At 37.4% G+C, this 22,583-nt stretch overlaps 1 protein-coding gene across 4 annotated transcripts in view; it reads left to right on the top strand.

Moving 5' to 3' along the window:
• Positions 1-22,583, top strand: part of ANKIB1 (ankyrin repeat and IBR domain containing 1) — an 88,143-nt gene that overhangs the window by 29,990 nt on the left and 35,570 nt on the right. For all 4 annotated transcript variants that reach the window (XM_063412400.1, XM_063412410.1, XM_063412384.1 and 1 more), the window contains exons 2-4: positions 2,416-2,684; positions 14,588-14,888; positions 20,963-21,145. In XM_063412400.1, the coding sequence (XP_063268470.1) occupies positions 2,497-2,684; positions 14,588-14,888; positions 20,963-21,145 (672 nt within the window). In that variant the 5' untranslated portion in view covers positions 2,416-2,496. The remainder of the gene's footprint in view (positions 1-2,415; positions 2,685-14,587; positions 14,889-20,962; positions 21,146-22,583) is intronic.

Here is a 22,583-nt window from a genome sequence, read left to right as displayed (position 1 = left end):
ATTACTTGAGCTTTTCAGCTCACCCCACAGAGACCCTCACTTCTCCCATGCATTTTCATACCCCTGCCTAAATCCATTCAGATCTCACTTTCAACATCTCAACAGAAGCACCCTGTCCCAGATTTCTCTCAGTGCCTGGGGGGGCATCATCTTGTCTCCTTCCACTCTAAGTGTTCTCATTCATCCCCACCCAGGTTTGTTTAGTGTTCCAGTTTGGGCAAGAGGCAGCCTGTTCTGCAGCTGATGCAAGTTATCTGTGTGCTACTTTCCAGAAATAAATGCATGGAAATTGGTGCTGTTACGTTCTAATTTCAAATGATTTGTGCTCCTCTTAGTGTTACAGGCATTAGTGGGATCTTCATTATCAATTTCCATGACGATTCTGTTATCTTTGAAGCATTTGTTCTCATCTAATTTAGTTTATAGTCTTGAGAGCTACTGGTGGTAGATAGGGATTGACAGATAATACCAAAACGAATCTTGTTAAACTTCAGTGAAAATCATTCTTTCAAGCTATTTTTGAGATCCTGTCTGTTGAATGTAATATGAACTGCTGGTTGACTGAAAAGAGGGTAGAACTTTTCTTCATACTCTAAAGAGTTCATAGACTAAAGCCTGAAACTACCAAGTATTTAGAGTAATGCAACTCGTTTTGCATCTGAAAACACATTAACTACTGGCACTGAGAGCAATGACATAGTAATGTGAACATGCAGTGACTTTCTTGAAGAATATAAATATTATATCTGCATGTTTATATTTTAAAATATATCAATGTCAGAAGGATACAAAATGCTGCAGAATCTGTAGTGTGATTGAATAATCTAGGTTTTGCGTTGTGTATATAACTAGATATATGAAGCATGCCCATTTGCTGTTGGATGAGTGCCTGCTTGGTTCTGCTTTAGGTAACTCTGGTCTCAGACAACACGTTTAGTACATGGAGGCAGCTGATACAGCAGTGTCACTGTTACCTCACAACAGCTCAAAATAAGGGCTGTCTTAGCACAAATTTGTAGGAAAAAGGGTTAAAGCAAAGGCCACCAAGGCCACCTCCCTCCTAGAACAGACCTGACCACACTGATGAGATTAGCTGGTGAGACAGCTGGTGACAATAGCTCTGGAAAACAAAAGTGTGTCACTGCTGCTGTTCACCAGGTTTCCTCAACTGCTTTTGGTGTGAATTTTGTCCACATCCTGATTCCCTTGGATTCTCTGCAGCTCATCCAATTCTGGATTCCTCTGTTTCATCTGGTTACAAGGCTGGAGGGGCACCAGTAACTGTGTTGGAAAGCCAATGTAGAAATAGTAGCTTTGAAATAGTCCCAACAAGGTGACTATAAGGTACTGGGCAGCTCCTGCCCTGTCTGATTTTATGTGCACAACACAGTCTCAATCCCCTAACTTGCTGTGCCTGGCATATTTGGCTGCCTGTGTGTGCTTTGTGGGGTGAAAGGTCTGGCATGGAGCAGTGTGGATGGGATGACTCATGCACAAAAAAGACCCCCTGGAAGGTTCACTGTGCTACCAGCCACAGCCGGTGCTGACGCCTCTGCCCGTCCCCTGACATAAATCAACGCGTGCTCTTTCCATCTGCACATCTGGATACGCTCCTGCTGTCCCGTGTCATGAGCACAGATGCTCTCTCTGCCCTTTTTGCAGCTCAATCTGCTGGTTGCCTCCATGAGGTAAAGGTGAGGGGCTGAGGGGCACAGCAGCTGGAAAGTACTTTGAAGTACTGTAAGGTGCAGGTGGTTTGTGCCAGTACAAGTGGTGTGGTGTGGACCCATTCATTGTAGATCTAAATGTCAGGGGGTAGGTGTTTAAAGGAGTCTGCTTAGCAGAGCTGTTAAGATGGGGCTGTGATGATTTCTATGTTCATCAGCATTCATCTTACTGGCACAGAAGGGTGCTGTGTACACCCACCTACACAAGCTCAGGTGCTTCACACATATTTTAAAATTATTTTCTTTAACTAAAAGTTAAACTGATGTCTGCTTTATTGCACGTTTTTGAAGAATTTTTCTTCCTTGTGTAAGAAATTTGCTTTAGATCTATTCTGGTTTTGAAGTAATGTCTATTTTTTTGTTTATTTCTCATTAATGGAAATTCAGTGTTCATGCCAGTCTTCTAATGCAGGTTGATACTAGCCATTTATTTTGCGTATGTTTAAAGAGTATAGGTAGTGAAGATATTTGCAGAGGGAGGGACATCCAGTTTATCAGGGAAATGATCTGTGAAGAATTGGGAATTTGTGTGCATTTACCTGGAAAGATTTCAGCAATTCATGAGGAGAGTTTATGTACTATGTACTTCTTCACCTGCCTATTTAAAGTGCTGTAGCTCTGCATTTTTTCTTTTCATCTAGGAAAGAGTATTTTAGAGAATAACAGGAATATTGTTTGTCTTTTTTAGGCTGTGAAGCATGTTACAGAACCGTACCACAAGTGGATGAAGGGGAAAGGAAGAAGTGCCATTGATAGCTAGGATAGCAACATGGGAAATACAACCACCAAATTCCGCAAAGCTCTTATAAATGGAGATGAAAACTTGGCCTGCCAAATCTATGAGAGCAACCCTCAACTCAAAGAAACTCTTGACCCAAATACTTCTTATGGAGAAACGTACCAGCACAATACTCCGCTCCATTATGCTGCGAGGCATGGAATGAATCGTATCCTGGGGTAAGCAGCATTTGAGATTTGGATTGGGTGTGAAAAACTGACCTAGCAAATGCAAGAGTGTCAGGTTATAAACACCTGATGTGCATAGGTGGACACAGATATGTGCATGTGTGTGTTGCAAAGACGGAATTTGCAACAAGTTTGAGCAGTAATAAAAAACATGCAAATTAGTCTGTAATCACAGGCTGACACAACAGTCTTTAATTTTATTTCAGTGTCTGTTCCTTTCTTGGAACATTAGTCTGGGACAGTTTTAACTTGCTTCCTGAAGGCTTCTATACCATGGTTCTTTGAAAATAGTGAATGTTCCACCATTCTTGATGTGTTTTCCTGTCTTTAAATAATCTATTTGCAAAGCTGTGGATACCACAGTGATTGTAGCTACTTCTAGGTGGTACAATATATATTTATTCTTGTGTTATTCAGGCAGCTTTTATTTTTTGTGTTGGATAATAACGGTGAACATTAATACCTTGATAAAGTTTATTATTGCTGCAGTCAATAACATGGACAGGAATCCCTAATATTAGCTATTTTCATTCTTTCATATTTTTGTCAGTGCTCTAAGATCAATTAAAGATTAACATCTTGCCAATATCCAGACATTGCAAGCACAAGCTGTTCTCATCTAGTATTTTGCGAAGGTAGTACCAGGTAGACATTGCTCCATCTAACCAGTTTTTACTTTATAATTTCTCATTTCCCTCAGTTTTGGCTACATATTTTTCTTTTCTTCCCTATGTATTCCATATTTCTATTCTTAATTTGATGTTTTCATTTCATCACTGACACTTATTTGTTTTCCCCCATTCCTTATTCTTGAATTATGAAAAGTTAACTAAAATGAATTTATAGTAGTGTCCAGTTTTTACTTACACTTTTCATATGATTTTTTTTCCTCTGAGATTTTCAGGTTATTTCTCTCAAGAAAATAGCTCTTAAGAAACTACAGCCTCATTCAGACAATAAGGATACATGAACTTGCACATATGTAAAGAAATAGTCATAATTACTGACTTCTGAGCAGTGCATTAGTTAATTCATGTTGTATCATTATGATGGGATCTCAACTGCTTTGTATTTTTTAAAAGAAGTCTTTTAGAAATGCCATTTTGCTACTAGCTGCATAGGACCTTCAACATCTAAGACTCACAAGGACAAGATTTTTTTTGCACACATTGCAAACTAATGATCAAAAGAATCATTCTTTTGCCTTGTTTGAGTCAAGGGTTTGTAGTACATTTTTTGTCCCTAAACATCGGGTAGGTGCCTTTATCTGCTGGAGTCTGGTTCTGAAAACCCAGACTGTTAAAATTCTAACACTTGTGAGGAATACTTTTTTACTGATATATAATAATAAAGTTTTTTTACTATTAACTTTTCTGATGTCTTTCTAAGGGCTTCTCTTTAAGATGTGCTGCACATAAATGTAGCCTTTTTATCTAATCAGGGTAGTAAAAGTGAATAAATATAAGCCTTACAGTGTGTCTATTTGCTAAGTTGACAACAGAAAGGGCACAAGTGCTTTGGAGTTAAGCCACTTCCTTTTGATGCAGAAAGTGCTGGATATGGCAGGGGTTAAATGGGCTGATTATTAAAAGGAATGCTTTGATTTACTGATAAAGTTCAGTACCTAAAAATAAATTAATTTTAATCTCTTTGTATTTTGAGAGAAATTTACAATTATGAGATGTCCATAGTAGTATAACATTTATGATTGTCTCTTCATAAAACATTTTAAATATTGAGGAATCTGTAGCAACACTAACTACAAGCTCTAGCATTTACTTGCATGCATACCATATAATTCAGTTTTTCTTTGCAGGCTGAGATTTGTATTATTGTAGGTGGATATGAACTGACATGTGTTTACAGTTTACTGTGTGAGATTTTCTCAAAATAGAGCAGTGTGATGCAGTTGTTGGTACACCTTTTGCATTACAGAATGCATTGAGAGAGATACTCTGGGATGTTTAGAAATATTCTATCTGGCAGTGCTGAGACAAAGGGACAAATTCCCTGTTAGCACATGTGTGGGTGGTGTGACTGGCCAAAGGCACAGTGAAAGCCGAGTTTGCAGTGAAAGGGAGTTGGGGACATCCTGCTGCAGTGATCTCAGAAGGAACAAAACAAGAAACTGGAGAAGAGGTGAAAGGGTCGCAAAGCAAAACTCCCAACCTGGACAAACTGGGCTTAATCCAGCATGAAGTCTACTGGCAGAAACTTAAGCCAACAAAAATTTCTCAATGATTTCGAGCTGCAAAGTAATTATGCAGCAAGTATCTGAGTCATCTGGCTGCTGTACTTTTCATCCAACATTTACAGCCCAGAAACAGGATCAAGATGTAAAAATTTGAAAATTTGCTCTTAATTTCACAAGATTCAGCAAGAATTTGTTAAAATGCTAGGATTGTTTCTTGATCATTTTAATGAGTATCATAGGAAACTTTAGTATACTAGGAATGTTGAAATAAAAAACAGAACATAGTCGACATTCCATTAATGTATAACTTGGTCTGCAGCCCTGAATAATGTTTACCTGACATACCAGTTTGTTTTAACATAGCATTTAATGTTTAAAATCCCAAAATTGCTGACCACAGCTAATTAGCTCAAACAAGAATTTTCAAAGCCTGTCTCAGGCCAATAAGCTCATCAGGAGGGAGGAGCCCCTGCTCCACGGCTGTCACAGGATAACCCTCAGCCCCCAGCTGTGACACCTGTCAGGAGGGGTTGGCAGAAGGGCATTTACTGGGTTCATGGGGCAAGGTTTTGATAGCAGGGAGCTGTGGAGGTGGCATCTGTGAGAAGAGATTGGTGTGCACCACACCAGGCACAACTGGCTTCTGCCAGCTCCAAACCAGCCCTGCCATCGGCCAAAGCTGAGACTGTTGGTGATGCTGGTGGGACCTCTGTGATCATGTACTGAGGAAAGGATGAAAAATGCTGCACAGCATCTTTGAGAGAGGAGTGAAAAAAACGTGTGAGGGAAACAGCCCTGCAGAGACACCAGGCCAGAGAAGGAGGAGGAGAAGGTGTTTCAGACGCTGGAGCAGAGATTCCCCTGCAGCCCTTGGTGCAGATGGTGGTGAGGCAGGATGTCCTCCCACAGCCCCTGGATGTCCACCTAGAGCAGAGATCCACCCTGAGCCCCCAGAGGACCCCACACCAGAACAGGTGGATGTGCCCTGAAGGAGCCTGCAGCCCATGGAGAGCCCATTCCAGATCAGGCTCCTGGCAGGGGCTGCACAGCCTGTGGAGAGGAGCCCACAGCAGCAGGATTTCTGGCAGGACCTGTGACCCTGTGGGAGACCCACACTGCAGCTGTGTGTTTCTGAAGGACTGTACCCTGTGGAAGAACCCACACCGGAGCAGTTCAGGAAGCACCCCACATACGGATTTTGAGAGCTTTAAAACATCCACATTGGTCTCATTCCGCTTCAAACATTTGCCGTGTCTCCCTATGAATTAAGGTCTTGACAGAAGATTCATATTCAAGAAGATAGTTTAAATCTCATTCCCTAAATATGTATAAAAAAATTACAGACAAAGCATACTGGAAACACTTTTTCATTAGAAAATGCAGTCTTCAGATGACCAAGCATATCCAATGCCCTCAGGTGCCTTTTCCCCTAAGGTACAGTTTAAACCATTTGACTGCTTAGTTTGAAAGAATTGCTATCAATGTGGAAAGTTACTCACTAGAGTCTGGCTGTTGGTGAACCACTCCTGAGCTATGACAAGAGGACAGACTTTCCAGAGGCTGGTTGAGATGGAGTGACTGGAAATCACGAGGACTTGTTTGACGTTGAAAGGAAAAAAAACCTTTAGATAAACTGTCATTTTGCAATATATGTGGTGTGACTTTCAGTTTTGCAGCTTTGCTGGGAAGCTTTTTGGATCAGTGACAGATTTTCCTCATTGTGTGTTTCATACTGCTATATCTGAGCACTTTGTGAGTATTCCAGCCAAAAGTGGATTATTGTAGCAGTTGCTGCTGGTCCTGGCCTGAAGAGGGGGGAGGAGGAGATGACAGAAACATGGAACTGTGGAGAGACAGGACAGGTTTATGAAGCTGATTTTTTCCTAGAACACGAAAAACAAGACTTTCTTGTTACAGAGATTCTGGAAGTTGAGGTGATTGCTGAAACTAAAGGAAAAAAAAATCAAACCCAAACACACTTCTTTTAGCATTCTTGATGTCTGCTTTCAGTAATAGTGGTAAAGCAGCTCTGGCAGTGAAGGCATAGCTAAGCCAGTCAGAGAGAAACATTGGTAAATGTGCCTGGGATTTGTTCATAGGAAATACCTCTTGTTTCACTGCTGTAATTTGGGGCGTATATTTCACTTCAGAAGAATGACAACAAAGAACATCAGAATAGTGGTGGTTTCCTCTAGGCTGAACTAAATATGCATCTCTTGGAATTTCAGCCACAGTCCCCTTTGCTTCTGGCTGTTTAAGAGGTTTCAATAAGGACTGGTCCAAGCAATTGTAATGCGATCAAAAAAAGTATGTTGATATTGCCAGTATGCTAGGAAGGGTGAATTTGCCAGAAAACTTGTTGACCCCAGAGGGGTCCAGAGGGAATGTTGCATTCGTCACAGCACATTCAGGAATGTCTCTTCCCATGCCAGATTTTGTTGGCTTTTCATCTATTTGCAGTCATGCTGAAAATTTGCTCTGGATTATTTTGAAGGACATGTGTGTAGACTGTTTTTTAAAACAAGATTTCTGTGAAGTTTAGAGGGTATTAGAGGATTTTTATGCTGCAAAAATGTATGTTAAGGAAAAGTATTGATGAAAACCCTATTCTTTGCAGGTCATCTGACGTTAGAGAAGTGCTGTAGTTTTCTGATAGGTTCTGAGAGGTTTTCTGATAGGTTTCTGAATGCTTGTTTTCTGACAGGGTTGAATCTGCTCTGAATTTTCGATGTTTTTTTCTGGAAAAAAGAAAATCAAAGAAATTAAAAAGAGGGTTCATCATTGTTTTGACAGACAGAAGGTCTGTAAATATTTAAACTTTGAGATCCAAATAGACCTAAATTATTCATTGGAGTAATTTATTAGAATGTCATTGTCTAGATTATTCACATTGAGCGACAGAAAGCAAGCTTGTTTTTAATTATCAACAATTACATAGATAACGATTTCAAATGTACAACTGTTTAAATTAATTTTATTCAAAAAAATAAGGATGCCTCCACTGGAAATGTTCATACTAGGTCTCCTTTATAGTCAGTATAGACATAGATAATAAATCTAGTCAGAATAATTAGTAAAAGCAAAAGAACAATTCATGTATGGTGAAGGTGACTATAAAGTATTTTAAATTAAGTATGTGTCAGAAGGGCCTGTTTCATCCCATTGATTTAAAGGGAATTGAAGGGAACTGGATCAGCTGTTGTCTGCACTGTAGGTCACTAGAGCTGAGAAGATGAATCTCATCCTACATTACACTAAATGTAAAGCTGAAAGCACCTGCAAAGTTGTAAATTGAACACTTTAACAGTTTTATAGTATGAGACAGGAATGTACTTGTGGGAGATACTGCTTGTGGTATAGTGTTAAGTGTTTTCCTTTTGTGGTGTGTGGTGAGTGATTTGTGCAGTGTTTGGATCTGTCCAGGTGGGAGCATTGGTGTTTATCCAATTGCTTTGTTGTCATTTCCCTCAGCTGCTGAATTGGTTCTGTAAGGTCCTTTCTAGATTAGTTGTTTTGTGTGGTTGAGTCTTGGTCACCTTTCAAATTCCTTGGAATATGAAATACTGAAGGGAGCTCTTGATTAGATGAAGGAGAATAAAAAATGAAGAATATGATCTCACAGGGCTTTGTGGGCATGTTTATAAAGAAGCAAGAGGACCAAGTGAATTGAAGTGCCCCTGATTTCAATAGCAAAGCATCTGACTGGGTGGTAGAAAATAGTCATTTATAAGGTCATTTTCATTATAGTCTAAAATGCAGTCAAGATGATGGACAAACAGTAAAGATAGGAAGCCTTTAAAAGTGATCAAATTTTTACTGGGATGGAATCCTGGAGTAAACTGCCAAAGGCAGAAAAAACCAGAGGAGACACTTAGAGGAGCAGCTACAGATGTCATGTAGCAGCAGTAGCATTTTCTATGTTCCTCAAAGGCTGCCACCCAGTTGGGCAATGTGTTCTAAAGTACAATAAAGCAGGCTGGAAAACTCAGCCCTTTGTCTGGCTGACTTCCTTGTTTTTCTTTCCCTAAAGTTCAAAATCTCAGTGAAATGCAGTTCTCATTGAATAGATGTGTGTAGCCTCCCAAGGTATCTTCCCTGGTGTTCCTCATGACTGCCTCACAAAATGCAAAACCGGGAGTAGACCTTATCCCAATCGTAGTCTGACCTACAAGCAAAGATCAAAAGCCAGTCAGCTGCTGTGTTTTCATGTCTTAAAGCTGACTTTTTTTCTATCGGACTTCTGATTATTTTAACCTTAGTAGGTTAAAGATACATGATTCTTATGAGCTTGTTGCTCACAGCACAGCCTTTGCTCTCCAGTTTTTTGCACCCAGAGGAAATGGTTCGAATTTTCCTTTCCTGAGTGGAAATCACACATTGATGAGTAAGGCTGCTTTGTTAGTGATTGGTGAAATGAGATCTATTAATGCAGTACACTATTAAAGATTTCTTATGCTGTGTTGTCTGTTCTCCTTAGTAGAGCCATCATGAACATTTTACCACAGGCAAAGTAAAATTTTATTTGGGTTATAGAGGAATGCAGCTTTGATCCTTGCCAACCAGAATGACCACATCTTTATTTCAGCTAATTTTGTTGCCAGGTAGAGTTTGTTATTCTGGGAGTTGATTGGTAAATACCAAATCATTGTGTCAAATGGCTTCACTTCACCCTGGGGTTAGAGGCACACCTGGCTTCCTCACCAGAGAGATCTGTTGGCTCAAATTTTTGCGAAATAACTCACTATTTTTTATATCTACATGCAAAATACAAGCAAAATATTCAGTGACATTGTATGTAGGCGCAGTTTTCCTTTTGGCCAAGGTACGGATCGTGGATGGTTTGACTTTTTTAAATTCACACTTTTTTATTTTCAATTTAATGTAATAAAGTTAATATCATTGGGACATGTAAGGGAAATAAAAACTAGTGGCATTAAAGATAAAGCGGCATGCAAATTGAAACATTTTTGTGGAGGGAAAGATAAAGATGAGACAATTTCTATAATACATTTATGGTTTTTAAGAAATAGAAATGATGCAAAGCTTGATAGTATTCACTGTGTAATTTCTCCATTATTGCTATATAAATAATATTGACACTAGATATCATACACTGCCATGTCATTTACAAACTGATATAAAGATAGTTGTCCCGTGCAGAAATACAAATCTCTGTGTTTAGGTGACAATGAACACACTTGTTGGTAGTTTCATGTTTATTATTTCATCTCACATTTGTTTGAGACCAATCTAAAAATAATAGTTCACAGTTATGTGAGAAGTGAAATCTGTATGGATGTCTCAGAAAAAAATCTATGTTCAAAGGAAGGATTTGGAGTCAGGGCTGGAAGGATGGCACCTATGTTTGGGAATTGGTTCTAGCCATCAGGAGATGTATATAAGAAAGGGCCAGAGACAGAGATGCAAATCACACAGATTTTGCTATACAGAAGACTGTCACAAAAGCTGCTGGTAAGCAGCCAGCTTCAGTGGAAGCCACTTCTGATTTGGCATTCAGCTCTATTTCTTTTGAAATCCCACTCAGAATATTGAAATAAAAGCCAGAAGAGACATGAGGTCTTGGAGACAGTATTCCTGACAGTCCAAGGGAATGCCAAACTTAAGTAATTCATAAATAAAAACAGTAGTGTTCTGGTTACAATAAACTTACAGATGTAATTGATACGTTTTTGCATTGGGAATTGTTTAATCTGTTTTGGTGCTGCTGTTCCTCCTAACAGGCATAGGAACCATAAATAAAGCATAATTTTTCTTTGGCCTGCAGTATAACAAATGTAAAGATTAATGTAAGAAATGCTTAAGAATCTTAGTGAAACAGAGAAGAAACTTTTAAGTACTAATAATTTTCTAGCACAGTATAATGAATAAAAATACCAATAATTATATTTATTAGATGTGGCTTTCAACATCAGGTAAAAAACAATACTCTCACGAAATTATTTAAAACAGTAATGACTAAAAAGATTTCTTCAAGTAGTTACTAGTACACTGTGATTGTTTTCTTGTACTGTATTTGAGAGGAAAGTACTTTTAGTGAAAAGTACTTCTCATAGTTATTCAAGGTTGAATGCATCAGTATTGGCCTACTGTGCTGAAAGCTGAATGATTCAGTAATTGTATGAATTAATTCATTGCAAATGAGTTTTAAATTAGTGGGTAGCATGACTTGAGTCGTATATATGTTGTTGTAACTCATGGCTTACCCATACTTCTATTAATGCTCTTAAAATTCTTCTGTTAATACATATACTTCTCTTAAAGCTGGGAGCTTTAGGTTCATGCCTGAACTAGAGTTTGCAGTGTAAATTCTTTAGCGAGTTTTACCTACAAGGGTTGTCTAAGCCAAGAGTAGATGGGATGTTGTGAAAGGGAATCCTGTGCAGTTTATCCTGTTGCTGCAGCTCATCTTCTTCTACTGCCTGCCTTGTCTTGTTGAAAGCAACAGTGCAATTTTCTCTGTACTTTATACAGTATAAGTGCTTTGCTTTCAAAAATTGTTACTTTCACTGTCTTTGAGCATATTCAGACACACTTTAGCCTCCAGCTGTCAGAACTAGTTTTATCATTTCATTTTATACCAGTTTTTAATTTTTGTTTTGTTTTTCCACATATGGGTAAATTTTTGTGTGTTTTTGTGCATACAAATAGGGCATAGAATCACAGAATGGTTTGGGTTGGAAGAGATCTTAAAGACCATGTAGTTCCAGCAATGTGTATCTATATATAGCTAAAATATAGATAGCAATTGTTTAGAGAGAGAAAGAAATTGTAAATAGGGTGGTTCATGCCCCAAACATGAAAGATTTTATCAAAACGTGAAAATTAGTTCTGTTGTTAGTTTCCCAAAGTGAGGACATGTCCCAGTTGTTTATTATTCTAGTTCCCAGCCTTGTGATCTTGAGTTCCTTGCTGCTTTTTTGCAAATACAGATAGTAGTAGGTGTGAATGTTACAGCCCTTTCCTTTTTGTCACTTTTTCAACACTTTTAGGATGCCTTTGTCACCTCAAGTTTGGATTCTGCAAAGTGCTACAGATTGAAGCAAAATCTGGAAACTGCAACTAGAGTAAAGTCTGTCTGCCTTGTGGTTAAGTGATATTTCCCATAGGCAATGCATATTTTCACTCTGTCAGTACATCTCCAGGCAAAATTTAGCTTCTTATACCTCTGAAGTTATGAGCCAAATTGCAGGGATCTATAGCACTGCTCTGTGAAAGTCTTATGCACCAAATACCAGTGTTAAAAATGGAGCCTTGATGAGTAATGAATTTGTGGCTGTAAAATGTATTAATTTGCCCATTTTTGGATGCTAGTCATCTCTGAACTTTAAGTCATGGGTTTGGCTGGGCTTTTCAGGTTTGGCTTGGCCTTATGCTGAAGAGCTGATCATATCAGCTCAGCACCTCTATAGAATTTATCTAAGTGCCTCTGTAGAATTTTTCTTCTTGTCCCCATCTTCTCTCTCTCCTTTCCATTTCTCTCTTTTTGTCTCTGACTTTCCCACCGTCCTTCCTCTACTTTCTTTCTGTCCCTAGTTTCATACCATGTAAAGCTAATTACAAGTAGTAGATTCACTTTTGGTAGTGTTTGATACTGGTTAGTCTTATCATTTCATGTAATTGGCTCTGAAGCGTTTTGGCTGTCTAGCTAAATCCCTTCCCTCTGAAAACAAACAAAAAACCTCAAGCAAACAAAATATGCTGTGACTTTTTTTGACAAGATCTTTAATCTCAAGTTTGGCATATTCATATTTCCTAATAAATGCATCTATCATGTCAGCTATCATGGAATGAAAGAGGATTTCTCTAAGGAACATTTTCTGCTGCCAAAACAGGGCAACATAGAGGAGACTGTTTTGTGTTTTCCTCTGAATACTTTGTTGCCACATATTTAAAAGCATGGTGTTTTAATAAGAAGCTTTATTTTAAATTCAAATCACTCAGAGATTTTCAGGAGGAAGAAAGGACAGAAATCTGACTGACCAAACAGCTATCAAGACATTCTTCCATTGCAAGACCAGATCATCTGTGCCTATTTTTTTTCTGAAATACTTGTGCAGACTATTTTCAACAATAGCTGAAAGGGAAATTCCTGTCTACCCTGTACAGCCTCTTCCTTTATTAATAAAATAGTTTCAAGATTATTCTTTGTCCTGCACAAAGCATGAGTGAACTCTGAGAGAGAGAAAGCTGGTATTGTATTCAGGGACAACAAAAAAATGAGGAGATGGCATTTAGACTTGTAACTGTAACATAAGGCAATAACTGAGGTAAATAACTTGTTTTTTGGTCAGATTGGGTAAGTTTGTCATGTTCTTCTCACATCTGTTCACCAAGAGCAATAGTGTCTGATTTTGTAGGTAGGCAGCACCTCTTTTAGGTGGCAGAGCTGCCTGAAAGTGATTGAAACTGGTTTTCATTAGCCTTAGGGGTGTGGTCAGGGAGGGTGGAACCTGGTCTCCTGCACTAACTTAATGGGGTTCCAGAATAACTGGGGTTTTTTCATATTTGCAAACTGTTTGGAGTCAGGGAACAGCCTGGAGAGGAGACACACAGTGATTTGTGCGGGCTTTATGTGTGAGGGGGTTTATGAGAATAGAGCTGGCATTTCTGCAGTGACTCCTTGAATGCATGTGCCATGCTTCAGATTTAGCCTGGTATTACCTTTCTGGGAACCTGAGGGAACAATACCTGTTCTTCCTCCTTTCACACAGAGTTCTTTCACCACTGCTGTCTCTCTGACCCCAGTCCTTCAGTGAGGTGATTTTTCCTTTCTGCCATTTACTCTCCCTTAAGAAAAAAATGTTTTAGTATACCTCAAAAGGCTAAAGCATGTACGGATGCACGGGGCTTGTATGATTTGTCTTGGTTCTTCCATTTCAGGTCTGGATTGTAACTTCTATAATCCTTGCTGGCAAGAAGCAGCAAGGGAGCTGTGTTGCCTCAGGTGTTGTTAGGATTCAGAGCTGTGATTCTAAGAATCAGCCTGTTGTTCCCCTTTCATTCCTAGGGTGATTTGTTTTTGCTGGTAATGTTGTTGACTTTGAACTGCCTCTAAAGCATTCAAGAGAATATTTAAATTCTTGTCAGCTTCTGTCATCTGTATAGGGGAAAGTTTGCATTATGTTGCACTTCTGTATTGAAAAAGTCAAGAATTATTCCTCAATGCATGCAGTGCTGGCAGGAATAGTATTTACAATATTTTAAGAGGTAGTAAGTGCTGCATCTACATCTGACTAAAGATACAGCGAAGGAGAATGAATTTTTAACAAATTGCTCTGTCATTACCTATTTGCAAACTACCAAATGCACTACTATTGAGGACAGAGGAGAAGAAATAAAGTAACTATTTCATCAATCTTATGCCTTAATAACATTTATTACAATGCAACACAGAATTGTAGAATAAACTTTCTCATACACTGACAAAGTATATGAGTACTTAGTGATGTATATGGTACTTAGTGATATTTCAATAATTTATCCAGATCTTGGCTCTTGACTCCTAAGAGAAATGGAGGAGAGCTGTCCAGTAGTAATTCTCTGTTAAAGAACATTTGTCAGTAGCTGGCTAATCAAAATCTTTGCAAGGAGAGTTGTCATAATCCACCATTCCCACTTCAAGGAAATGAATGGAATTGTGTGCTAATTAGTTTTCTTCTGGTTTTTTTCCCTGTTGCAGAACTTTCCTTTTTGTTCGAGATGGTAACCCAAATAAAAGGAATGTGCACAATGAGACATCTATGCACTTACTGTGTATGGGACCTCAGATCATGATCTCAGAGGGAGCTCTCCATCCCCGCCTGACACGACCCTCAGAAGACGACTGCAGAAGAGCTGATTGTCTGCAAATGATCCTGAAGTGGAAGGGAGCAAAGCTGGATGAGGGGCAATATGAACGAGCAGCCATTGATGCAGTTGATAACAAAAAAAATACACCTTTGCACTATGCTGCTGCCTCAGGGATGAAAACCTGTGTTGAGGTAAAAGTTCATATACAATTATAAGTTTATATATGTTGTGAGTAACTGACATGCGCAATGTTTCACAAAGCTTTTTTTCATGGAGGAGGGAATTTGATGTGTTATATTGAAACTTTTTAATTCTATTTTTCAATAATTGGAAAAATTGCAAAGATAAACAGCCCAAAACAAACACTGTAGAGAAAAATGAAAGAAATGGATTACATATACATTAACTTCATGAAAATAACTCCTCAACATGAAGAAGACTCATGTAGGCATATAAAAATAGGAATTAATTACAAGACTGTAACAGTGGAAGAAAAGCTTTAAATGTAGGCATAGGCGTCCTATATGTGTAAAGAGAAGTGAAGTAACAAGCTGAGAGAAAATTGAGGCTCTTTTTATTTTGCTGTGCAGCTGAGACTGGACAGCTGAGACATGCTGTCCATGTTTCAAGAACAGATTTGATGTCTTTAATTTACAGTGTCTAGCTCTTTTAATGTTTGTGAAAGTAGTGGATGGTAATGAGTAATTGGGAATGACTTTTGAAGATCTTGCCTTACATTTATTTTTAAACTATGTCAAGTAATGAGACCTAGTATTTACTTGTGCTGGTTAATTTAACATAAAGAACATGAGCAGACATTTAACATTTTCAAAAACAGTTAACATCTTCATAAGTCTGTCTATTTTAACATCAAGATTTGTATTTGTAAATGGCAACAATTACTTCACAGTTTAGCATTTGTATGTGAAATTTACATTTTTTCTCTTCTGTTCATAAGTTCATGTTTATTCCAACTATGCTCAGTAACTTAGTATCATCAGCAAAATTTATCCTCTTTTTTTACCTTCTCTTCTAGATAACAACTTCATATCTTAAACAGTCAGGTCCCAGAACCTCTGGGACTTCACTGGTGACTTCTCTCTGCAATAAAAACCTGATGATCTTCTCTGGAGCTGTTTTTTGAGTTGGTGTTACCTTTACTATCTTCTAATTTTGCAGTAAACTGCATATTATAATAAATAGTTCAGAAGTTTCATATTTGAGTTTCATAAGGACTCATGAATATAAGTACCATCTGATGCTGGGTATTTATATTACTATTTGGTTTATTGATTTTTCTAGGACCTCTTGTACTGAGATTTCAATCTGAAAGATTTTCTTTTGTGTCCTTCTTAAAGTATATGTGGTACATTCACAAAGAAGCCAACAGTTTATACCACTTTTCTGCTATATGTTATATGAGATTGCTTTTACAGGAGGTTGCTGGTTTGTCCAGCAACCAACTTTACAAAAACATTGAAAGATTTACTGTGTGATGTTTTAAAATTATTTATTCTGAGGTTTTATGCACATGGTATACAGCTCAAAAAACTTCCAGAGTCTTCTTTATTGTGATTTTGTAGATACCTTTCCCAGACTTTGTTCTTTACATATTCTTCAACTGGACACAACTTCAGCTTCTTATTCTCCATATGATTTTGTCCTGTTTATCTCCCTTCAGATTCTTCTGATGTTTCTGGAATTTTTTTCCACACTTACTTAATACCACTTTTTGAAAGTGGGAGGTGGATTTCTTGTCTTTTTACCGCTTCTGCAAGTTTAATGAATCCTTGGAAATTGTTAATGAGTGGTTCTTTGATAGTAATATTTTGAATTAGGTCTTGCAGACTACTCTGGACAAAGTCAGGAGTTGCTTCTCATCTCATGTGTTTGCTATTATCCAATCACCTAAGTAGTCTGAAATTTTAATTTAAGAGTCATTTATTAGCTTACATGTTTTATAAATATACTTGGGAGATGCAGTGACAAAAGTTCCCTTCATTTTTGTGTTTTCTTCCTTGCAGCACTTTTATTCTTAGTAACCATGTTACCTTTATTCTTATGGTTTTGATTTGGTCGTTCACAAAAGCTTTTTTGTTGTTTGTTTGTTTTGGTGTTTTTGTTTGAGTTTTGAGGTGATTTTTTTGGTTGTTTGTTTAATCACAGAATTGTATTCCACTGGTATTTCTTGATAGAGTTTGTTTATTTGGGGTTTATTTAAAAAAAAAGGTATATAACATCACCTTCTCTATGATTCTCACGTTATGTTTGCTGGTTGTATTCCAATAAGTTTCCAGATATTGTCTGAGAATTCTCATTTAAACTTTGTCATTTCAATTCCCCAGCCTTAGCTGTGCACCCCCTTGAACTGAATAGTCTTCTTTCATTAGTCCTCCCTATAGAAATTCAGATAGTGTCTTTTTATTTCCAATATCCAATCCTTCTTTCATTCTGTTAGTATCCAGAGCATCCTTAGTTTTTGAGCTTCTAATGAAGGAAAACTCATCTTTCTGGTGCCATTCTCTATGCTATTATTTAAGCTCCTGCCTCTCTGTTTCCCTGCTCAGTACTGAGAGGAGTTAAGAGGATGCTGCTGTTAGATGCTGATACTTAACCTCCAGTAACACAGCATGAATCTTGCCCCTATACCTTCTCTTTATTAAACGTTCTCAAGCTCCACATAAAGCTTTTAAAGCTCCACACCAGCAATTTGTCTTCAACATGTGCTTAGAAATTATTTACACACTTACTGGTTCTCACCAGGGAGGCAAGTCACCATGCAGTCTTTGCTAGCTGTACTCAGACCCAGCTAACTCTGTACATGGTAACTGAATGACATATTGCTGTTGTCTGACTCTTTCTTTCATCCAAAATAAATCATGGTTATAAGATTGATTTAGAGCCTCTTTTGATGTGATCGATTTGTAAACAAGTATCAGGCTGTCTCCTAGGTCTGTGTTACTGTTGCTTTTATTTTGATTGTCAAGTTTTTATTCTTTTAGATTTGATCAATTAATTGCAAAGAACTATATAAGCTGCTCTTGTTCTCTCATTTTAGTGCCACATATTTGATCCAACTTTCTGATAAATTCTGCCTATAGGCATTTCATTTGCAGGTGTTCTAGCTGTTCTTCCTCAAGATGAGACATTTGCTTTTAAACATTTTTATTTACATTATTATACAATAGAGGACAAATGTGTATGTCATATGAGAAAATAGGAGATAGCAATTAGCATTGAATAACCTCTGAAAAATGTTGGTGAAAAATATACACATAAAATGATTTGACATTGTTTCTGGTAGAGAAATGGTAAACAGAAGAAAACTTTAGTAACAAGTTTCCAACATATTTCAATAGCTGGTATTTACAAAGTTTAAAAATTTAGATTTACAAGGCACTTGAGCAAGAAGTCTTCTGCCTGTTTCTGCCTTCATGTCCCTACATGGGGCTGTACAGTGGTGTTAGAGATAGACACAACAGTTTAAAAAGTTTCAAGAGGGTGAAGCAAATGGGCTCATGCAGTAAGATCCAGGCAGACTGCAATGTCAGAAAGAATCACAGCTACTGTAGAGTGAATTGTGGTTCTGGAGGTAGGCTGCAGCATTTAACTGCAGACTAAAGTCAATTTGTTTTAAACTCATCATAAAAGTTTGTGGTTTGTGCTTCTTTACAAATTATCATTCTGTTTCTCAGTGTCTCTAATGTGATTCATTAGATAAATCCAGTTACTAGACTGCTAGTTCCTCGTTTAATTATATAAACTGGGTTACGTTATCTTAACAATACATATTGTAATTGAGTAAAACATTTAATTTGCTTTCAGTTTGTCTTTGAAGAAGAATTTACAGTCTGATCCACATGGATTGCTATTTGCCAGAGTTATGTAGTCCTAACTAGTCATGGTTTCTGCATTATAAACATAGTGTACACCCCCAAGTTCAAACTTCTTTATGTGCCCTACCACGGGATAGAGGACCTTGGATCTGAGACATCCTAAATCCTCCAGTCTGTGGTCTGTAGTCCTTCTAACTCCTTTAACAGGAACAGGTTTATGAACAGGAGCACTACATGCCTTCACCAAGCCTGAAACTGAGAGATCAGTGAAGGAATTTAACAATTATCTCTTTGTTCCTGGAAGTATTTGAGGATTAAAATTCTTAATAAAAAAAAATGAGTTAAAAAACCTGATGCTAATCCTCAAGTTGTCCACTCTCTCTCCAGAAAACTGAACGTCTTTTAAAACCCAGGAATGCATTTTGCCCATGTTTTGCCCTGGTACTCTCTCTTCAGAGCAGCATTCCTCTTTATTGTCTTCTTCACTTTCCACCATTTTTCAGGAAAACCCCAGTTCTGTATCTTTGCCTGTCCCCACCACATCCAAATAAGAAAAGGAAACCCCAAATATAGATCTTTTTGGGTGAAGTACCTACTGGTCGACTTGTTCAGAGTTGACAGTCAAATGTGCAGTCTCTTAATGCTGCTCCATTCTCATGTGATAGATTTTTCCTCTGAACAGAACAGCTGTGTGGAACCCATTGCTAAAGATAGTTTGGGTAAAATTATGTGCTTACCTCAAACTACTGAATAGCCAATAATAACTTTCATGCTGAACAGATTTGATTTTATGCAGATACATTCCACACTATCACAGTATATTTGGCATATCAGATGGTATTTTTGCAGTTGTTTAAGTTGCTAATATGATTCTTTAGATTATTAACCTCAATTAATCAAGCAACACAACACTGTTAAGTGCTTCTAGAGAAATATGGCATCATTATTAAAAACTTGTTGCTTTGCATATTCCTCATCTTGCCGATTAGATTTGAGCTGCATAAGTCTATGGAATGTTCTTTCAAATATATTTATTATTCTTTGTCCTCAGAAGGTGTATTGGTTGCCTCCGTTAAATTTCTCTTAGAGGTTAAAATGAACAGACAGAATATGATACTCAGATTAATAGAGTTTTGGCAGTGTTAAGAAGTTTAGATAGAACAAAGGTTAACTGTTGGCTGTTTATCTTGGTAATTGTCCGAGTATCATCTGTATTTCTGCCTGAATCTCTACTATGAAGATCAAACACTCAATTACACTAATATCTTCTCAACTAAATCTTGTTGTTGCACTGGTTTGTGGTATTTTTGGTATTTTATTTTGGAGAACGTGGGAAACATTTCCCAATCGTCAAGAATGAATCTAGGTTTGTAAAAGACATTCTGTATTCTGCAGTGACAGATAAAGGAAATTTTCTCTCCTACTGAAGAAAAAATTAAGGAGTGTGCCTGATCATGATCTAAAAGGCTTATATGAAGAGCAGATAATTTTAGAGAAATTTGGAGGGGTTTGGAAGTATCACAATTAGAACTTTAGTTTTGAAATACCCTGGAGAGTGTTGTTACAGACATCATGATCTGAAGGCAAGATGATGTTTATAGACTTTAATTAGAAACGAGATGAATCATTTTAATAATGATATAAAGGTGTAATAATAAATCAGCAGAATGTTTCACCTGGGCCTTTCAAATCTGTAGCATATGCTGTCCTTGCTTATAGCAGCTCAGTTCATATCAGGAGACCAAGTTAGCAAGGTAAGGAGAGCAGCACAAGGGTTTAATAGTTGGAGACTGCATTTTGGGGGGGTTACTGGCAAGAGTGAAATGACAGAATACTGGACTGTATTAGAATTGCTCGAATTAGAATGATTTCATTTCCCTTTTTTCATGTCCTCAAAACCAAAGTAGAGCTGCCAGCAGTGTGATGCTCCCTGTGAATGGGTACCCTCTCCTCTCTCCTACCCAAGGAATCTCCTGTTTTCTGTCAGCACAAGTGTACAAATGGTGGAGTTGCACCCGTAGAAAGAATATTTAAAGGTGGTTTTAGCTCCATCTAGACACATGCTCGAGGCCCTCAGACCCCTCATTTTCTATGGGGCACTGACCGTATCAGTTAAGCAGCATTTTAGTCTTTAAAACCTAACTAACATATTGTGCAGCATTACCTTGTAGTGTATTTCTTAGATTTAGTGGTTCTGTGGAATTCTGGTGGATACAGGTATAACTGTGCACGAAGGCAAGCAGTAATTTATTTAATAACAACAGATAATCCTTGTTTCTAAAGACCATTATTATTATTATTATTGTAATAATTGTTCTGTTTTTCTTTTTTTTTTTTTTTTGTTTTCTTCTTAGCTCACATGCCTTTTCTTTAGAGTGTTATTAGAGTTGCTAATTAATAACTTCTTACTTTGCCATTTTACTTTTCAGCTTCTAGTAAAACATGGTGGAGATTTGTTTGCAGAAAATGAAAATAAAGATACGCCATGTGACTGTGCAGAGAAACAGCACCACAAAGAGCTGGCTCTTAACCTGGAATCTCGAATGGTATTTTCACGTGATCCTGAAGCTGAAAGCATTGAAGCTGAGTATGCTGCTTTGGACAAAAAAGAGGTCAGAGGATACTTTAAATCTGAAGTATTTTACACATTTATATTTGCAGCAGTTACATTGTGACACAAGTCTGCAAGTATTTCAGTAGGTACTGTACTTTATACTTTGTATTTGTAAACAGTTTTAGTGCAGCTCTTTATAATTTTCAAGTTATGCTCTGAGAACATAACATGCATTGTCAAAAGTAAACAGAAATTTTATTCATATCTTAGTTATGTGGACTGTCCTGCAGGCTGGGAGGCTGGAGGAGATACAGCGAGGCCAGTAAGCTCAGAAACAATTTCTCTAAATGAAACATTATTTAATTTTTTTTTTCTTAAGATGCCTTTTTGTCTCAAAAATTAGGACAAAAGAAATTCTGAAAAGGAGAAAATCTGTGGAATAGAGTAGGGAAACTTTTCTGGTGGATCTTCCTGGACTGAAACTGGGTTGAATGTTATGAAAAACACTCAAAACTGACTAGTGCAGGCCTTCAACATAGTGCATTTACTTTTTTGTTTTATAACATGATGCCTGAAGCTACTGCATACCAGAGTTTATATGAAAAACAGATAATAACAAGTGGTGTTACTTCCAAGTACATTTTTGAAAGAGAGACATTTCACTGACAAAAAATTGGTTTGAATTTTGTCAATGCCTCACAGACAACTGTGATTCCATTAAGATAATTTGACCAAAAGGATTCTGAGTACAAGCTCCCTACCTATTCATTATCAGATTTTAGTTAACTAAAATTCTAAATAAGAACACATATATTACAAATGAATTCTGTTAGAATTAAAGGACAATAGATTTCTCTATGGTTGCTCCCTTGCTCCCTTCTGAAATAGCATGGCTTGGCTTTTTACTAGCTTGGCCCACTTATGACCTAATGTTGTTTAAAAGAAAATACATGACTAGGCTTAGATGACATTAACTGTTCCCCTGAAAAATGCCACTCGTGGTCACTCTTACCTGAGACTAAGAAGGTCGTTATAGAATCCATTTAATTTTTTGACCATTTTTCTTGGATAAATTCAAATACAAACAGCCTTAATTAGATAGTTTGTTCCTAAATGAGACATTTAGAAATGAGGTTTAATATACTTAGTACATTGAAATAGCAAATGTAATTAACTCATTTTAATTTCTCTGAATATTTCCATACAGAGGCATCCAAATTGTAAAGACATAGTTTAAAATTATATTTTCTCTCTTGGCAGAAATGCTTTAAAAGGCTGCAGCCATTTCTTGCCACAATTGCAGTTTACCACTCCTTTGGTTTTGCAAATAGAATTTGGAAGAATAGAATAGAATAGAATAGAATAGAATAGAATAGAATAGAATAGAATAGAATAGAATATTGAATTGAATTTGGAAGGTTATGTTTTCAGCTGGATCATAGCAATGTTTGAGCTTAAAAGAAGATAAAGTTTTAAAGAGCTGTAATATGTAACTG

The sequence above is a fragment of the Prinia subflava genome, chromosome 1 (assembly GCF_021018805.1).
Source record: "Prinia subflava isolate CZ2003 ecotype Zambia chromosome 1, Cam_Psub_1.2, whole genome shotgun sequence".
Taxonomy (NCBI): domain Eukaryota; kingdom Metazoa; phylum Chordata; class Aves; order Passeriformes; family Cisticolidae; genus Prinia; species Prinia subflava.
The sequence above is the reverse complement of the archived record's forward strand: the minus strand, read 5'-3'. Positions and strand labels throughout refer to the sequence as shown.